Raw genomic sequence first — 19,432 nt, 5'->3', positions numbered from 1 at the left:
CTCCGAATTTATATAAGGTAAGCGCTTTAAAGTTACTCATATGAGAATAGCTGATAACCGAGCAGTTACCATGAATTGGGAGAGCTGGGTATAATAAATATAAACAAAAAAATTGTGAATATAATTCCATAAGTTTTTATTATAATTGTTGCACGTTTGCGGGGTATTTAATATGTTGGATCGAAAAGGATTCAATTTTTATTTTCACTTTTTAAATTGTTCTGTTTTAATTTGGACTTGCATTACCCTTACCTTTTTTAACAACAGCACATATATATATATATATATATATTAATACTCAAATCCAGATTTTTTATACATTCTCTTTGATGTTGTTACTATGAACGCTTGGCAATTTTATTTTTCCCACTTTTACCGTAAAGTTCTGGTTCTGAAGAACTAACTGACTGTAGGTGTGACTTGTCCTTCTCAATTTATTGTGATAGACATCAGCAGCATGAAATGACCAACAGGAGCATAAAATTGTTTTTGTGTTAAAGGTAAATTATATATGCTTTCTCAAAATACAATACGTGTATAAATATATGTACCCTTTGCTGTTTGTTATATTGATATTGAAGTATTATTGCTCAATTTTCACGCTTTTTACTGCCATCCTCTCATAGAATTTTATCCCTGTAAGTTGTTATTGTTCATGTACTTTTCTGGGCTAGTTGTAATGCTAAAACAGCCAAAAATTTTTTTTTCATTTTTTTCCCTGCTTCATCTATTGTTTGGATGAGGAATCTATTTTTGTTGTGGTCTTGAATAGAAGTGACTGACCTCCTCAATTTCGATTTGAGGTTGAACGGGCTTTCCTTCTGCATGTTCTTGCTCTTTTATTCCAGTATATGAACTTTAAACTTTATTTGCACTGCTGTACTTTCCCCTATCTTCACAATTGTTCGAATAACAACTCATCTTATTAATTTATTCAGCTTTGCTTTTCCTGCAAATATATTTACATTGTGGTTTTCTTTGAGCAGTTAATTACAGCAAAATAGAGCTGTTTGTCGTCACACCATAACTCTTGGATTTAAATGGAAGAAAGAATAATGTCACAAAGTCACGATGAGAAGACCATTCGAGGATCACATTGTACTAAAGCAAGTGCATGGTTTCCAACAGTTGACTGGAAACTCGTATCCCTCTGCTTAACGTGGTATTTAACATCTGTTATATCAACATCATCATCTAAAATGATACTCAAACGGTTTACTTTTCCGGTAACTCTTTGTCAGATTCAATTCATCATGAATATATGGTATTGTGTTTTATCGGTATTTACCGTTCGAAAATTGGACATGATGCTATCTGTTTACAGGCATTCTCGTGGGGGTAAGAGTAGTGGTGAAGGTCATGGTAATCTTGATTTTAGTTATTCAATATCCACGAAATTTCGTTCACCGTATTATATTAGCGATTTACAACGATCTTTCTCCTACAATAAATCATTTTCCTTTCTAGCGTGTTTTCCTAAAGGAACTTTTCCGGAGAATTTAAATAGCTACGACTATTCAATCATAAGAAACTTTTTTAAGCCTTCCGCTCTACTCCTTAAAGCTACGGTTCCTATGGGTGGGTTTCAGTTCCTTGGTCAGTTAAGTAATAACAAAGCGACATCGTTGGTTCCTGTGTCCATTGTTCACACTATCAAAGCATTGTCTCCAATGGCTACTGTTCTCACATATCGATTTCTTTTCAAAAGATCTTTTGGTGTTAAGACATATGTCACACTAATCCCGTTGATTGTTGGGGTCATGATGAGCTGTACTAAACCTGAAAGTGCTTCAAGAAATCAGAATGATCCTTTTTATGTTGGATGTTTTTTTGCTTTTATTTCAATGTTAATATTTGTCTCACAGAATATCTTTGCAAAAAAGTTTCTAACTTATGAAACCGATCAGCGGGAATTAGACGATAAATCATTTGCGCAAACGTTAGATATTAAAGTTTCAAAATCAGATTTTGAATCTCGATCCTCCATTCTTCCAATATCCATGCCTGTTACTCCGCTTTACGGAAATTCTTCACAATCTTTAAACAAAATGGTGAAGGATTCGAGGAAGCGTCTCGATAAAATATCAGTCCTTTTCTATTGCTCTGTTGTCGGTTACTGTTTAACACTACCGTTTTACATACTATCTGAATTTTCTAATCCCGTGGTATCTTTGAAGTTCATTGACGTTCACGTCGCAGCTCTGATATTTGTGTATGGTATTGCACATTTTATGCAATCAATTGTTGCATTTCAAATATTAGGAAGAATCAGTCCAATTAATTATAGCATAGCAAATATTCTGAAGCGCATCATTGTGATATCCTTCTCCATTTTCATTGAAGGTACACTTTTCAGTACTTTTCAATATATTGGTCTACTATTGACATTTTCAGGCTTATATGCTTATGATCGATGGGGAATACAGCGAAGAAAATAACGTTGCATTGTACTTTCTTAGTTTTTACCCTTTTTAAGGACGCTTTTCCAGGTACCCCTGCGAAACAAATGACATCTAAATTAATAAAGTAACGAAAAATCGAATATTCAGTGTCGGTACACATCATATGATTGCATTACATTAGACTATCACTATACAATAGCGTAAATATTAACCATATATATTTTATTTGTAGTTATTGTAATCTGCTAATTGCCGAACTATTGTTATATATCTCAAATACATTGCCAATGTCAACAATTTATATATTGTGTACGTCCTGCGTTAAATCACATTCTTTTGGTTTCTGTCAGCAAGGTACTCTTTTGCGTAATCACCGAAGCAGACCATGAAAACGGTCTGCCAGATTCCCAAGCAGATTCTAGGGGTTGCACCCCTATAAAGACCCCTAATTCCATTGGTTTTGTAAACGTACTTCATTGTTTGCCAGACAGAAAGATTTTTTGGTCTGTTTGGATCCGGAGTACGTGACTGCATCTCGACTCGAACCACCTCGATTGGCTGATTCCAGGCCGATATAGCGCCACCGATAACTGAGGCCAAGATTTTCTCATAAGGTGATAGTCTCTGACCGTCACTCTTGTTTCTGAATTTCCTAATTGCTTCTTCGGCCAAGCGAGAAACACCAAATCTTGTACCCCAGTTAGTACATTGTCTCAATGCAACTGCGTTGACACCACGATTAATACCTCTAATACCATCTTTCTTGTAAATACCTTTGAACACCTCCCAAGTAGTCTTTGGCGCCTTTCCTTCTGGGCCAACGTCCTTCTTTCTTGTAATTTCTGCCGTCTTCATGCACGTGCAGAAACCCATAGTAAGGTATGCCTGTGCAACACCTCCTGTCATACCTCCACCTATACCAGCAAGAAATGGATCACAACCCAAAAGTTTAAGTCTATATTCAGCTTCTGTAGAGACTGGAAGAAGAACTGAGCCCTTAGTTGCAGCCTCTATCCAGCCCCATGGAATCAATCCCTGGTAAAAGCCTTTAAATCCTCCTCTAGAAAATATGTGCTTGATAGAGCCGATAAGAGATAAGTCACGATTTGCAGCCATGGTGGTCTTCATAACCTCGAACGGTTGTCCCAAAGTAGTCACTTCAGACAGGTTTAAAACAGCGCCAACCCCTATGTTGGACCAGCTCACAGGCTTCTTTTCGATCTGAGGACTTCCATCTTGATTTGCATTTTTAGTGTCAGTCATGACTCGGTAAAAGCAGGAGCTTGGTCTTAGTAAAGGCTGATAGTTTAGGATTTTACTTCCACTTTGTATTGAAATTTCTGCGAAATTTTTCAAGATGAGAGAAAGACGTATAAAAAGTTAAGGGCAGGTGCATGGTATTTAAGAATACTAAGGTAACCCGTTAGTGGTCATGAGGAGAAACTTCAAAAAATAAAAGAACAAGTAAATCTTAAAACTGCGCAATGCGGAGCTACTAATTGAGAAATTTTGATGAATAGGTAAAAAAATGAATGAGGTAAATTATTGTGGTCACTTATCTTCCCGGGTCATTCGCTACCTCTTTTAGGAATGCTTCAGCCTTTTTCCTATTATTTATCGTATTTTGACGAAAAAAAGGTCCACAGCATAACTAAGTCCGGTTTATTTCAGACAGCGTGGTCACTGATTCTTCAATATAAAAGTGGCATCGGCCTCGGAATACTGTCATAATGTTTTTTTGTTTTTTGTTTTGTTTCGATCATGTGTAAGTGAACGGAGGTTTGTTAAAACTCTTTATCCTGATTATAATGGATAATGTGGGTGAAAAAAAGTAGCGGTGGGGTTCAAAAAAAAAGCGCTAAACTGAAAATATTGAAAATTTGCGATGTCCGGTTTGGCTCCTTCATACGTAAACGATCGTATGTGCAGAAAGTCATCTTCTTCTGTCGTATCAACAACTATAGTTTAAATGGTTACGTATAAATTATTTGTTTGTGTGATACATGCCTTGTAAAATCAGGGAACGGATAAGCCTGGTGATTTTTTATACACCGAGCGGATATTTTGTGAAAAACCCCGGCCTAACCGGTGATAAAAAAGAGGTGAAAAATCAAGATAAAACCGGATCTGTAGAAGATGACAGGGGAAGAAAAATTTTTGGTCTAGTTCCGTATCTTTCTTTGCGTAGGTAAAGTCAATCAATCATCAATTGACTTCAAGCTAAATGAAGCTTGAGGAAATCTAGTGTTCAATTTTTTTATTATGGTATTGATGTGTTAAATTGATAGATAGATTCATCTATTCTTTTCATACCGCAGGTATTTTATATTTTCCCGATTTTTCCTCACACCTAACAAGCATCATGCCTCCTTTTCCATATTTTAAGCGTGTTTACAGTTCTGAATATCTTGAGAGAAATATATACATGTTTATTAACATTTGCATTCCAAACTCTTTGAAATTAACTGAACGGCATGATTATAACTCCTGATAGTCCCATCCCTCCTCCCCTCGCCGTTACTCTTGAGAAAATGCATTGCACTGTGTATTTTGTGGACACCCTATAATATTTTTCATAGTTGCAAATGCAGCCGGCGTATAGAAACAATCAGTATTTACCTCATCTCGGGTGAAAAAAAAAATTAAATTTTTTTTCACATCAATCGATCAATGAACTAACATTTATATGCCAGGGTCTGCTCCTCAAATATTTATAATTAAGCTTAATTTTGAAGAGAGTCAAAGGAACCATGTGCACAACAATTTGTGGCACAATGGTTACTTGAAAAAAAAAATTATCTAAAAATAATATAAGAATGAATTACCTTTTGAGATCTTATTATTGATTAATGTACTATCTCATTCGGCGAGTTTGTATCTTTTTTGTTGGCCCAAGATGCTAACCGGCAATATATTGGATTAAATTCACCAAGATCGGTTAGGCATTTTTCATTACGGAATTTTTTTTTGCTTTTCTGCCGTTTATCTATATTATTGCTGGTAATCCCTGAATTTTCATTTCGTTAACATTAGTGATCGGTCAGACAATCCATTCGAGTTGGGTGCGAAGGGTAAATTTGTAGAAGAAATCCCTAGAAGTTTTTTGAAAAATGTCTGTTACTACAGTTTCTGGATTCAATAGCAAGAGTCATGATGCAAGAATAACTGGGTTGAAAGGCACCAATTCCGCAAGATGCAGAAGCATCACAAAGAATATGATCGCAAAAGACACTTTAGGTAACACTTTTGAAGTTCCTGATTTTACCATAAAAGATATTTTATCTGCGATCCCCAAAAAGTGCTATGTGCGCTGTTGGTACAGAGGAATGTTGTACATATTTCGAGACTTCTGCTGTTGCTTTTTGTTCGGAATAGTGGCCAGAAATATAATTCCGCTTATTCCTATAAAATTTATAAGAGGGTTGGCGTGGGTTTTTTACTCGTTTTGTGTCTCGCTTCCATACACGGGTTTTTGGGTAATGGCTCATGAATGTGGTCATCAAGCATTTTCTCCTTATGGTTGGCTTAATGACACGACAGGTTGGATTCTTCATTCGTATCTTCTTGTTCCATACTTCTCCTGGAAATACTCTCATGGAAAGCATCATAAGGCCACAGGTCATATGAGCAGGGATACCGTTTTTGTTCCAGCCACAAAGAAAGAGTTCTTGCAAAGAAGAAAAGTCCTTCATTTATCCGACATAGCAGTTGATACCCCTCTATACACTTTATACGTTATTCTTGTTCAGCAACTTGGTGGGTGGATCTGGTACTTGTTAACCAATGTCACTGGACAGAAATATCCTAATTATTCAAGATTTAGTGTTTCCCATTTCAACCCTAATGCTCCAATTTTTGAGAAAAAAGATTATTGGTACATTGTTCTATCAGATATAGGTGTCCTTACCCAGCTTTTTGTGCTTTATAACTGGATCATCTATTTTGGCAGCTTCAGTGTATTGGTAAACTGGTTTCTTCCATATTTATTTACTAATCATTGGTTGGTTTTTATAACCTATTTGCAGCACACTGATTTTTCTATGCCACATTATCTGGATAATGAGTGGACTTTCTCTAGGGGTGCAGCTGCCACTATCGATAGAAACTTCGGATTTATTGGTCCTTTTTTTTTCCATGATATAATTGAGACACATGTTCTACATCATTATTGTTCTAGAATTCCATTTTACAATGCGAGAATTGGCACGGCTGCTATCAAAAAGATTATGGGAAATTATTACCAGCATTCGAATGAAAATATGTGGAAGTCGTTGTGGAAAGTATCCAGATACTGCGAATTTGTAGAAGGAAAAAATGGTGTTATGATGTTTCGCAACCATAATGGAGTTGGATTGAAACCTGAAAACTGAGAAACATTTGTCAAATTTTCCTGCTTATATTGCACTCCATCTGAATATGGATAGCTGTTCTATGTTTCGATATGTTATGTACATTATTATTATTATTATTATTATTCCTATTGTGATAGAACTGTCCAGATACTCTCAATCGATCGATCAAAGATTTAGAGGAAGGAATCAGAATCAATTAGGATCGAATTTCATTTTACAGCAAAGATTTCTCCTGATGCATAATAAAAAATGAATAAAGGAAAATAATTTGACAGAAAAGAAATAATTATAGTTCCAAAAGAAGATTCACAATCCGTGTATTCCTCGTTCTCGTCTGGAGTGTAACCCCGCATAAAATTTCCTCCTTTTTTCCTTTTTCCCCTTATGTCGGACATATGAGAATATTACCTAGTATCAGGTAATCTATTATTATATGTCATTGGATTTATTTGTTTTGAGATCTGAACTTATTTTTAAACAACGGAAATTTAGAATAATATTTATTATTGACAATCCTAAAAAAAATGCACTAACTGTGTATGTTAGGAAATCTGTAGAAAAATAATTATGCGCGATCATAATTCTGTTTCTGAGAAATAAATATTTTTTTTATATTATGTGTGTTTACCTCACTTCATTTTCCTTTTTATTTTTACTTTATGTCGGAACCTATGAGTTATAATAATGTTTTATACGTTAATAACGCTTAAATGTTCAACTGATATTTGATTTATAATATGTGAATCAAATTAATGTTCAGACAGATATAAGAAATAATTTGCGGGGAAATTTTTCCTGTGAAATAAATTTCTCCCTAATCTACTTTCGGCTGAGAATGACCTATTCCACTTCTGCGGAAAAATATCTCTTATATGTATGTACTACTTTTTCCTTATATACTATGTGTCTCTTAGAAGGGACGACGACTTTATTGTGTAATTTGCAATACATATTCATATAAGGAAATCCATCTTGAAGTGAACCTTCAGCTGAAACCAAGAGTAACCTTCGGGTTCTCGCTGGATTACAAACGTGTTCGTAAGGACCCTATTTTGTTATGGGGGTCATTCTATGCAACAGAAGTCTTTTCTATATCCAAACTATATGTCCAATCTCATTCATAACCTTGGGCAACTGCGCGCTCGGTAGTGCTACGACACAGAGATATGTGAGCAATTACGCAGATACAAATGTCACACGGGATTTATATACTCTGACAGTAGTATATAATAAAGAGTATGTATAATGATATACAAAATAGAATAGCTTCACTTTATATAGATATAGTTCTCGTATTAATGAGATGATATAACAATACCATCTTTCCTTACTTGAACTCCATTGTTCGAGAGCTTCACTGTTTTGACATTAACAGCTTACAGAAGAAGAGAACGGGAAGAATAAGAGAAAAGATAACAAGAAGATAAAAATAAGAAAAACAAATAAAACAGATAAAAAAACAAGTCATTAAAAATAAAGATATTAATACTTCAAATTATAAACATATACAAAGGGGTGCTTTTATCCATATCCTAGTGAATACAAACTAGATGATTATTTCCTTGTCGGAACCTATGAGTTATAATAATGTTTCATATGTTAATAACGCATAAAGGTTCAACTGGTATTTGATTTATAATATGTGAATCAAATTAATGTTCAGACAGATAGAAGAAATAATTCGCGGGGAAATTTTTCCTGTGAAATAAATTTCTCCCTAATCTACTTTCGGCTGAGAATGACCTATTCCACTTCTGCGGAAAAATATCTCTTATATGTATGTACTACTTTTTCCTTATATACTATGTGTCTCTTAGAAGGGACGACGACTTTATTGTGTAATTTGCAATACATATTCATATAAGGAAATCCATCTTGAAGTGAACCTTCAGCTGAAACCAAGAGTAACCTTCGGGTTCTCGCTGGATTACAAACGTGTTCGTAAGGACCCTATTTTGTTATGGGGGTCATTCTATGCAACAGAAGTCTTTTCTATATCCGAACTATATGGCCAATCCCGTTCATAACCTTGGGCATCTGCGCGCTCGGTAGTGCTACGGCACAGAGATATGTGAGCAATTAAGTAGATACAAATGTCACACGGGATTTATATACTCTGACATTCCTTATACATTACTTCCACACTTACTTAAATTACATCATAACATTCTAAAAACATTATTTTACAACATACAATGCTTCATCTTTTAGTGGTTTGATTCAACACTTCAAAACAAACACACAAATCACTTTGTACTTACATAATCTAAAATAATTTAGGTTCAAACCAAAGCAGACCCCTTACAAATAATGTAAATGGTCGGACTGAAGGTAACAAAATATTATTTTTTATAACCTGAAGTATAAGGATTCTTTAGATGATTACCAAATCCGTCTAAAGATATATAATAGATTAATAAGATTGTTCTCTGATACTTCTCGTATCCTTTCATATCTCTTATCTCATAGCTCTCTATGAATCATTCTATTCATTCATTATTCCATCTAATAACTTATCTTTTCAATCTCCCTTTCTAGAAAAATAACTAAATCATAATCTAACCTTGCCTCTGTATCAAAGGAGGGCAAGGGCGCATATTTATATTAAATGGAGAATGACACTTCTTCCATTTCTCTTCCAATTTCATACAATAACAAATTATATGCCAAAGAGGAATCCATCCTGTTTGGGAACATCACATTATGTGAATTCAGCATAACCCGCGATCATGCAAAAACCTGTTGTTTTGCATATGCAGTCGCCACACGAATATTAGTCAGCTTATTCCGATGTAGCTCTTTCTTATTGTCCTTCGGGTCACTATCCTTTCAGTACGCTTTATTTCTTATTCGCGCTTCTCATAAATTATTTCGGAAACTATTTATATCTTTCCGTGTTACCTAATCAGGTAAATGAATTCATTAATATTTTATCTGGCTTTAAACCAATATGCGCTTGGTTTGACCCCTTACATTACCGCCGTTTTTTAGAAAAATCGTCCTCGATTTATAATTTTTTAAAATCTCACAAAACATTTAGATATCTTCGTAAGCATTGCCTGGTCTTAGCATCTTTCCTTCTTAGGAAAATGAAATCGTATGATACGTACAAGTATCTGATATCTTTGTTGGAGTCATCAATTCAAACACACGTTCATAACTAGTCTTAACAATCAAAGTATGTCATAGGTATCTAACAAACATGTTTTGGAGAGCAATCTTGCTCGAAGACTTCATATGTCTTGTATCAGTTAATACCTGCTATACCAATAATTTCACAAAGTCTGTCTCGAACTTCGAGATCAGTGTGCGGAGGTTCTTTGGGGTAAATAGCATCTTGCTTTAAGTATGGTTTAAACCATCGTACATTCATAGTCCTATTTTGGTAAGGTTGGATCGGAATATCAATTTCAAAAGTGTTCGGCCCCTTGGGTCTCACTATCTTAAAAGGTCCATAATAGACTGGTAGAATTTTTTGGTACCGCCGCTTAATTCCGAAAGCGTTGCGGTTGACTAAGACATAGTCACCAACCTTAAATGTATGATCACGTACGTGTCGATTATACTGAGCTTCTTGCGAGTGTTGCGACTGGACGATGTTATCTTTAACCTGTCGACCAATTAATTCAAGTCGTCTCACAAAGTCTTCTGCTCTAGGACTGTAACGGTTTGAGTCAATAATATCAGCGGAGATATGAGCTGGAGAATCAGGATTATATCCTTGAGCAACGTAAAATGGACTATAACCTGTCGAATTCTGAATAGCACTATTATAGGCAAACTCTGCCATGGGTAAAATCTTATCCCAATCATTCAAAGCATTTCGTGCTAACTCTCTAATAAGAGTATCAAGTATCTGGTTAACTCTTTCAGTTTGACCATCAGTCTGTGGGTGATTAGTAGTAGACATTAACGTATTCGTTCCCACTAATTTAGTAAATGTGTGCCAAAATCTATTGACAAATCTTATATCCTTATCAGAAACAAGCGTAGTTGGAAATCCATGTAATCGGTAACTTTCTCTAACAAACAATTGCGCACAGCGTTCCGCATCAAGATTATCATCTGTCGGAATAAAATGTGCCATCTTCGAGAAACGATCAATGATCACCATAATCATATTATGATTTTCGTGGGTTCTAGGTAAACCGGTAACAAAATCCATACTAACATCTGTCCAACGTCCGTTTGGCACAGGTAGTGGATGAAATAGCCCAAATGGCTTTTGAGTGGTTGTCTTACTGCGAGCGCAAACATTGCAAGCTCCACAGAATTTCTTAACCTGTCGTAACATATTAGGCCAATAGAACATGTCAGATAGTGACAAATATGTCTTCCAATAACTAAAGTGTCCTGCAGACGGAGAATCATGACATTGTCTCATTAGTCGATCGCGGATAATCTTATCATTAGGTATTACTAACCTGTGTTCCCCATTTACGCTGGGTGAGAAGTAAAGTAGCTTATTCCTATACAGGAAATGTTTAATATAGTTCCGAATAAGTGGACTAGGTGTCTTATGGTCTTTCAAAGTGTTATAAACCTCTGCAAACTTCGTATCTGCTGAGTATCCTGCTATAATATTTTTCTTAAGAGCTGAGTTCCAACGGTTTAATACCAATGTAGCGAGTTGCTGATCAACTGCTGCTTTCTTTAGAACTGCTGATAAGTCAAAGTAAGCGATAGAAGCTAAGGTGACCTCACTGTCATCCATGGGCTTTAATAACGATAAGTTTGGATACCTGGATAATGAATCAGCCGCTGTATTTGTCTTACCTTTAATATATTCAATTTCAAAATCGAATCTTGTAAGAAAATCTAGCCATTTCGCAACTCTCATCTGAGACATGGAATTTTGATATTTCACATATTTCAAGCTGCGATGGTCGGTCTGAATAATAAACTTTTTATCCATCAAGTAATAACGCCATGTTTTTAATGCTTCAACTATAGCTAAAAATTCACGCTCGTAGATCGAATAACGCATCTGAGCTGGTAGTAATTTCTTTGAACCATAAGCAATGACACCACGAACTTTTCCTTCGGGGTCTAGTTGTTCTAAGACATAGCCTAGCGCTGTCCCGCACGCGTCGGTGTGGATTCTAAAAGTGTAGTCTCGATCCCATATTGGATGAACTAATAAAGGCGCTGTAATTAAGGCTTGCTTAAGTTTTCCGAAGGCTTGTATCTGTTTATCATACCAAGTCTCGTTTCCTGCCACATAATTATGTAATGGAACGGCTATCTTCGAATAGTCTTTGATAAATCTGCGATAAAATCCGGTGAGACCTAAAAACGATTGAACATCTTTCTTGCTCTGCGGCATAGGCCAATTTTTAACGACTTCGATCTTCTCAGGATCAGTCTTAATTCCATCCGGAGAAATAATAAAACCTAGAAATTTTAATTGCGAGAAGAAAAACTCACATTTGCGCTTTTTCGCGATAAGGTGATTCTGTCTTAATAACTCTAAAACCTTTTTCACATGGCCAAAGTGTTCTTCAACACTCTGCGAATAAATCAATATATCGTCAATGTAGACCTTCACAAATTTCGAAATGTAAGGCTGTAACACATTATTCATCATTCTCTGAAACGTTGACGGTGCGTTCGTAAGTCCAAAAGGCATGACAATCCATTCGAAATGCCCGGAGTCCGTAGAAAATGCAGTCTTTTCAATGTCTTGTTCAGCTATCCTGACCTGATAGTAACCTGACATAAGATCTAGTTTCGAATAAACATTCGCTGCTCCCAAGTCTGTAGTAAGACGCTCAATGTCGGGAATCGGAAACTTATCTTTAATAGTATTTTCATTCAAGGCTCTGTAATCAATACACAAACGTAATGAGCCATCTTTCTTCTTAACAAATAACACTGGACTATTAAATGGACTAACGCTTGGGCGAATAAATCCCTGGCGCATAAGCTGAGAAACTTGCCGAGTCAACTCTTCTAACTCTGCATGAGATAATTTATATTGCCGACGATAAGCTATTTTATTCGGCTCTTGAAGAATAATTCTATGCACAAGACTTCTACTTGGCGGTAGATCTGTAGGTAATTCATCTGACACGACATCTGAAAACTCGTTCAAGATCTGTTCTCTATAGCTATCTAAGCCTTTAATCTCTTCTTCCGGAGAAATAGAAGTATTCTCTGTAGTAAGTGTCTGAATATATAGCATTCGAAAATCGCTATCTTTAGATCTGATTTCCTTCTGGAATTGCAGATAATTTAATACTGGCACATCTGTGCTTTCTGATTCGGAAACATTAGGTACGCCTATCTTGTTCCAATCAATATATTGCTGGTACTTTCTAATAAAAGGTAGACCGAGAAACGTGTCTCGCGTCGGAATATCAATAACATAAAACGAAATAGAAACATTCAATTCAATACTTAGACTAAGACATAAATTTAACTTAATAGATCCTTCAGTCTTTAAAATATGTCCCACAGCACTAACCTCAAGAGGTAGGCCTGGATCTAACATATTCAGTAGATCAAAATCTTTAAGAACTTGTAACGAAATAAAATTGGCAGATGCTCCTGAGTCTAAAATAACCTCAGTAGTATATTTGCCGTTAACACAAACAGGAATTTTAGGCCTTGTGGCCGTCACAGGATCTGAAATATCCGTGAGCATCAAGGAATCATGTCCTTCTTTTAACCGCTCTGGTAAGAGTGTATCCATCTTCTGTTTTGTCGACTTTTCTGCCTCACTATCAATAACAAAAACACTTTCCTTTCCCTTTACATCTAAATCAGGGGATAATTGTGGACCATTTGACTCTTGCGTCACCTCAACTATACGATCCGTTACAGCTGAGTTTAATGATTTAACCGTTCCGGCATTGGTGCTCCTGGCTGGTCCTCATAATTTGGTTGGCCGTTATTCATATTAGCGTCCATGGAATTCAAATCCTGACGGTTACCCCAAGTATTAAAGTTGCGCTGGTTATTATAGTTTGAGCCATTGCGCTGATTGTTGTAACCGGAACCGTTGCGTTGGTTATAGCCACGGTTGTTGTTCCCATTAGCTTGAAAGTTCTGCTGAGGGTTGCCAGATGGGTTACCCTGGTATTGATTTGGGTTTCCCTTAGAGTGCCGATTGTTTTTGTAAGGGAACTTAGAGTTTCGGTTGCCCTTATGGAAACCATTGTTGTTTCCATTTCTCACATTCTTCCCGTTGCCCTGGTTTCTGCCTGAATTGTGATTACTTCTTCCATACGTCTGTTGGGACTGAGCATGAAGGCTAGCTTCGCAGTCTGTTGCCATAGCAATTACCGTGCTCAAGTCTTCGTTCGCAGGGTCCATGCGGTTAGCCACGTCAAATCGAATTTCCTCCCGAAGTCCTTGAAGGAATTTCCAAACCACATGTAAAGGTGATGACATAAGTCTTTCGTCCTTGTCAAGGCGAGCCTGGAATTCGTCTGCATATCTTGTGACAGACCAGTCTCCTTGGTACGCGTCAAAAAAGTGCATGCAGTGAAATGTTGCATTCTTCGCGTTTTCTGGTGCAAACTTGTCCAGGAAGGCTTTCTTTAATTTCTCATAATCTTCACTATCAGTTGGGTTGTTCTTCACATAAAGCCTATTCCACTTCGCAGCGCGTCCTCTAAAACTTCTAATCAAAAGAAACCTTTTCTTCTCTGGTGCTGCTTTCGTCAACTTGCCCCACTCCTCAATGTTAGAGACCAAAGTGTGCACGTCCGCTTCAACATCCGGACCTTTTGCATCAAACGTCTGATTTGGAACAAGAGTGTTCTCCGACATGTTAGCTGGTGGAGGAGGTGGTGGGAGAGGTGCTTCAACTTCCTCAATTTCCTTGTCTTTTTCTTGGTTGCTCATGTTGCCTGTTGCTGGATTGTTGAATCTTTACCGATGCTACCAAATGTAAATGGTCGGACTGAAGGTAACAAAATATTATTTTTTATAACCTGAAGTATAAGGATTCTTTAGATGATTACCAAATCCGTCTAAAGATATATAATAGATTAATAAGATTGTTCTCTGATACTTCTCGTATCCTTTCATATCTCTTATCTCATAGCTCTCTATGAATCATTCTATTCATTCATTATTCCATCTAATAACTTATCTTTTCAATCTCCCTTTCTAGAAAAATAACTAAATCATAATCTAACCTTGCCTCTGTATCCAAGGAGGGCAAGGGCGCATATTTATATTAAATGGAGAATGACACTTCTTCCATTTCTCTTCCAATTTCATACAATAACAAATTATATGCCAAAGAGGAATCCATCCTGTTTGGGAACATCACATTATGTGAATTCAGCATAACCCGCGATCATGCAAAAACCTGTTGTTTTGCATATGCAGTCGCCACACGAATATTAGTCAGCTTATTCCGATGTAGCTCTTTCTTATTGTCCTTCGGGTCACTATCCTTTCAGTACGCTTTATTTCTTATTCGCGCTTCTCATAAATTATTTCGGAAACTATTTATATCTTTCCGTGTTACCTAATCAGGTAAATGAATTCATTAATATTTTATCTGGCTTTAAACCAATATGCGCTTGGTTTGACCCCTTACAAATAACAACAAGCATACTTGGCCGAGCGGTCTAAGGCGACAGACTCAAGATCTGTTACTCATGTGAGTGCGCAGGTTCGAATCCTGCAGTATGCAATTGATTTTTTTTAACTCTCTTTCATGGGGTTCGTATATTTTTCTTTCTGCACCTACTTCAGGCTCGGCTATCACTTTTAAGATTGGGCTTCGGATTTTCCTTTTCAATAAGATTTCTCCTAGAGGAACTACCAGAGAATTTAAAGATTTTCAATGATTCTTTCACGCTATTCCATATGGCCTTGTCAAAGTGTGGCTGCGAAATGCTCAATTCTTGGTGTGAGAAAAATTTATTCATCAGGTATCATATTGCAACTTAAAAAGACGTCAATTGACTTCGAAAAGAAGCGGAAGTATGAATTAATAAAAACACAAAGACTGAATGAAATTAAACAATCATTGCCACAGGACAGAGTGTATGATGATGCTAATAGAATAACTAGATATGTGAAAATAGGACTTTTTACAATAATAATATTTTTTGGAAGCGCCACGTTATATGCGGGAATTTTCCGAAGGAATGATGTGAAGACATGGTTATATGAGAGAAGAGGAGTTAAAACCTCGAAGAAGGAAGAGGGTGTTATACCAGCAGAATATTTTGAGAAGGAAGAGGAACGTTTGAACAGGAAGAATGCGAAGGTGGACAACCCAAATGATTCATCAGAGCCTGGAGTGTACATCTGTGGGAATAATGGAAGTAGTCTTGTTTGTGACAATGGACGACGAAAATTCCAAACGGTGATGAAGAGATTAAAGATATTTGATCACAAATATGCTAGGTATGTTGCTCTTGGTTCCAAATCGGGCGTTCTTATTGACGATAAAGGTGACCTTTTTCAATGGGGTGATGGTTTCGGCGGAGATTCCGCAAAGGCCTCTTTAAAAGGTCAGAATTTAGTGAAAGCATGTATTAGTCACGGTGCAATATATGCATTGAGTAAGAATGGCCAAGTGATCTACATGCCCGAGTCAATAGAGGGTCAAAGCCATTTCAGACGAACCAAAAAAGGGTGGTTTGGAAATTCAGAGGTTAAATTTTGCAAATTGAATACTACAGGACAGATAAAAGACATTGCAGCAGGAAAGTATCATTTAGTTCTTCTTTCGAATGACGGTAAGGTATATACTTCTGCAACTGGTTGTGGTGAACAAATTCCTTCTTCATGGGGTCAATTTGGATTACCAAACTTGTCACAATTCGATGCACCACCTGAGAATAACAAAATATATGAAGTCACCCTTTTGAATAAATACATTGATGGGAAACACGTCAAAAGCAGAAAAATAACAAAAATTGCTGCAGGCGACTACTTTACAATGTGTCTAGATTCCACTGGTAGGGTTTGGGAATTCGGTAAAAACACTTACGGTTCTATTGGTACTCAAATGGACTATAACGCCGAAGTAATTTCGTTTCCTTCGCCAGTTAAACTTATCTCCGACTATTTTAGGAGGGATGAACTTCCAAAATGCGTAGACATTGCGGCTGGGGGTCAGACTGCATTTGCAACATGTACTTCATCAAACATATTTGATCTTTTTGAAAACTCTTTGGAGAAAGGAGGAAATTTCAATATGGACGAAATCTTGGGCAACAGCACTGATAAATTACTTCATCTTTCATGGGGATATGGACTGAAAGGTGAACTTGGTACAGGTAGATATGTTCATGGCCAATTTGAACCTAGTAAAATAAAGGTCTTAAACAATATACAGCAGTATAACGAAGATAAGCAAGAGATAGAGAACATAGGGGTAAAAAATTGGTCTGTTGGAGGAAATCACGTGGTTGCAATGTTGAATAACATGGATGTCTATGTTTGGGGAGATAATGAATATGGACAGCTTGGAAATGGAAAGAAGTCAAGGTCAGCCGTACCAATTGCGCCGCCATCTTTACTTGAGCCTGGTAACCACGTTAAAAAGGCACTGTCCAAAACAGAGCAGGCAAATAATCGGTTGCAACTGAAAAAGACTAACCGATATGAGCAAGTTATAACTGCTGGTCCGGACACGACTGCAATATATTACAAAAAGCTAACATAATTACCGGAGAATAACAGTAATCCTATTCAATCGGAATATATTTAATAAGCCATGTATATAATAATAAAACAATAAAGGTACGACGTATTACAAAATGCGTATTCCGATTTTACCTTAGTTCACAATAAATAATTTATTATTATTTTTTTTTAACTTTTATATATCTTTTGAAGACCGACATCCCGAAAAGATACCTATCATACTATGCATTCATTAATCGTTTGGAGGTAATCAAACGATCAAATTTTTTAATTATTTTCTTTGCTACCCCATAGATTCTACAATCAACTTCGATTGACAATTGCAATATGCAACTTCAAGAGTCTGATAAGACCGAGCCAACTAATAATATATGTGTGTGTGTAACAAGCCTTCATGATAAGACTCAACATTATGATATTGAACATAACGATGATTTAATAAGGACACCAAATGACATATATTCCTTGATTAAAAGCAAAAAAAGCTCCGCTATTCAATTCTATGGCGAAACAAAGACAAGTGTATTCGAATACTTTATAAATATCCTTATTGATGATATGGCCTACCCATTTTTTGAGAATGATTCCTCACATTTTATCAATGACAAGGACCCGATTGTCAGACGAATGTTGAAAAAGGTATTGCCAAAACTTCAAAATTTTATCAACATCATAAGTCGGTATGACAATCCAACAGCTCAAAGAAAGTTCTCTCTAATCATTGTTCCACGCTTAAAACAATCTTGGTCATTACTTTGGATTCAGTTTACAAACCACAAGAAATTTATAAATCTTCGTCAAATTGATACTCGTCCAAAATACATCAGTGAAATTCCATATAACTTGAAGACATTTACGAGGGCCTTGTTGAAAAGTGTTTTACGAATACCAGAAAATGAAGAAATTATACTGCAGTATTCTCACGTGACCCCCTTTCTTGAAAGTGAACGGTTTTCCAATGATGAATTATTAATTTCAAATATTTGGGCTATATTGAAAGGATATGAACAATGTGGATTCAACATTGATCCAAAAGCGGCACTTTTAAGATCAACACCTATCCCATTTTCCTGTGAAAACTTAGAGGATGTTAGGAATAGAGTTTCGGCGGAATCTAGCGAAATGGACGAAAAACCTAACAATGAAATTGCATTGATTAATACTGGAGCATACCCTCTTTTAGAAGACGTAAATAATGATGAAAAAAATAAAAAAGGGTCGAAACAATTTGTCATAACGGATTCTGAGGATCGACAATCAAAAACAGAAAGCATAAATGAACTGCCAACTGTACACGGAGTAAAGCATCCAAGAGCTTCCGAAAACAAAGAATATATCTCATCAGAACGAAAAAAGAAGAGAACAAACATGAATGCTTTGACAGGAGCGCATAACTCGCAAGGAAGGAAATATAGCGAACCTTATGTGACGGATAAAAATTTAAAATCGATTAAAGAGCATATTCCGTACGATAAAGAAAAGTTACAAGAATTACTGCTCGAGTTCGAGGAAGTATACAATAACATACAAAAACAGTTTTATTCTAGGTGGTCTAACAGTTCACCTACTGATGAACGGCTCAGTGCTCGAAGTTTTGTTTTTCCAATGTATGGCCCGACCCAGATAGAGTATGAAATTCTTACTAATTATGGAGTGGTCGCTACGAAAAATCTTTTACGCAAGCTTGCTGAACTAGACATTTATCCAAATAAGCAACAGATGAGAGCAATATCAAATGCAAGACGGTGGATCAATCAACGGTTTAGATGCGATTTTGATAGAGGTTGCGTTTACTATCTGAGAAATCCACATGTTCTCATTCCAAGCTATAAAGATATTCCATACATCATTCTGGCCACACACCTATATTATAATTGTTGCGATGGCTTCGACACACACAACAGGCTCAAAGGCGGCTGGTACATTAGCAGAAAGTGTGTGGATTGGGTTATTTCTCGATGCTATAAATGTGAACATAAGAGAAATAAGGAACAAGGTAGCTGAAAAATTGAAGTTACGAAAAGCAGCTTTTGTGAAAAAAAAAGAATGCTTTGC

The 19,432-nt window shown here is 36.3% G+C and overlaps 6 protein-coding genes and 1 non-coding gene across 7 annotated transcripts; 5 read left to right on the top strand and 2 right to left on the bottom strand.

The window, feature by feature from the left end:
- Positions 1 to 1,040: 1,040 nt before the first annotated feature.
- Positions 1,041 to 2,438, top strand: BRETT_002983 (uncharacterized protein; the record flags this gene model as incomplete). Its single annotated transcript, XM_041281499.1, has 1 exon — positions 1,041 to 2,438. The coding sequence occupies one exon, from the start codon at positions 1,041 to 1,043 to the stop codon at positions 2,436 to 2,438; it is 1,398 nt and encodes a 465-aa protein (XP_041139290.1).
- Positions 2,439 to 2,723: 285 nt separating this feature from the next.
- On the bottom strand, positions 2,724 to 3,665 carry YHM2 (Mitochondrial DNA replication protein yhm2; the record flags this gene model as incomplete). Its single annotated transcript, XM_041281498.1, has 1 exon — positions 2,724 to 3,665. The coding sequence occupies one exon, from the start codon at positions 3,663 to 3,665 to the stop codon at positions 2,724 to 2,726; it is 942 nt and encodes a 313-aa protein (XP_041139289.1).
- Positions 3,666 to 5,512: 1,847 nt separating this feature from the next.
- On the top strand, positions 5,513 to 6,772 carry BRETT_002981 (uncharacterized protein; the record flags this gene model as incomplete). Its single annotated transcript, XM_041281497.1, has 1 exon — positions 5,513 to 6,772. The coding sequence occupies one exon, from the start codon at positions 5,513 to 5,515 to the stop codon at positions 6,770 to 6,772; it is 1,260 nt and encodes a 419-aa protein (XP_041139288.1).
- Positions 6,773 to 13,585: 6,813 nt separating this feature from the next.
- Positions 13,586 to 14,605, bottom strand: BRETT_002980 (uncharacterized protein; the record flags this gene model as incomplete). Its single annotated transcript, XM_041281496.1, has 1 exon — positions 13,586 to 14,605. One exon carries the CDS (start codon positions 14,603 to 14,605, stop codon positions 13,586 to 13,588), a length of 1,020 nt encoding a protein of 339 aa, XP_041139287.1.
- Positions 14,606 to 15,323: 718 nt separating this feature from the next.
- On the top strand, positions 15,324 to 15,407 carry BRETT_002979. Its single transcript has one exon. It is a non-coding gene; the product is annotated as a tRNA-Leu (tRNA).
- A 153-nt stretch (positions 15,408 to 15,560) lies between these two features.
- Positions 15,561 to 17,396, top strand: BRETT_002978 (uncharacterized protein; the record flags this gene model as incomplete). Its single annotated transcript, XM_041281495.1, has 1 exon — positions 15,561 to 17,396. The coding sequence occupies one exon, from the start codon at positions 15,561 to 15,563 to the stop codon at positions 17,394 to 17,396; it is 1,836 nt and encodes a 611-aa protein (XP_041139286.1).
- Positions 17,397 to 17,704: 308 nt separating this feature from the next.
- On the top strand, positions 17,705 to 19,381 carry BRETT_002977 (uncharacterized protein; the record flags this gene model as incomplete). The annotated part of the gene is made up of 1 exon (XM_041281494.1): positions 17,705 to 19,381. The coding sequence occupies one exon, from the start codon at positions 17,705 to 17,707 to the stop codon at positions 19,379 to 19,381; it is 1,677 nt and encodes a 558-aa protein (XP_041139285.1).
- Between the last annotated feature and the right edge of the window lie 51 nt (positions 19,382 to 19,432).

This window comes from Brettanomyces bruxellensis, chromosome 9 (assembly GCF_011074885.1).
Source record: "Brettanomyces bruxellensis chromosome 9, complete sequence".
NCBI lineage: Eukaryota > Fungi > Ascomycota > Pichiomycetes > Pichiales > Pichiaceae > Brettanomyces > Brettanomyces bruxellensis.
Note: the sequence above shows the minus strand (reverse complement) of the source record. Positions and strands in the feature narration are given on the sequence as shown.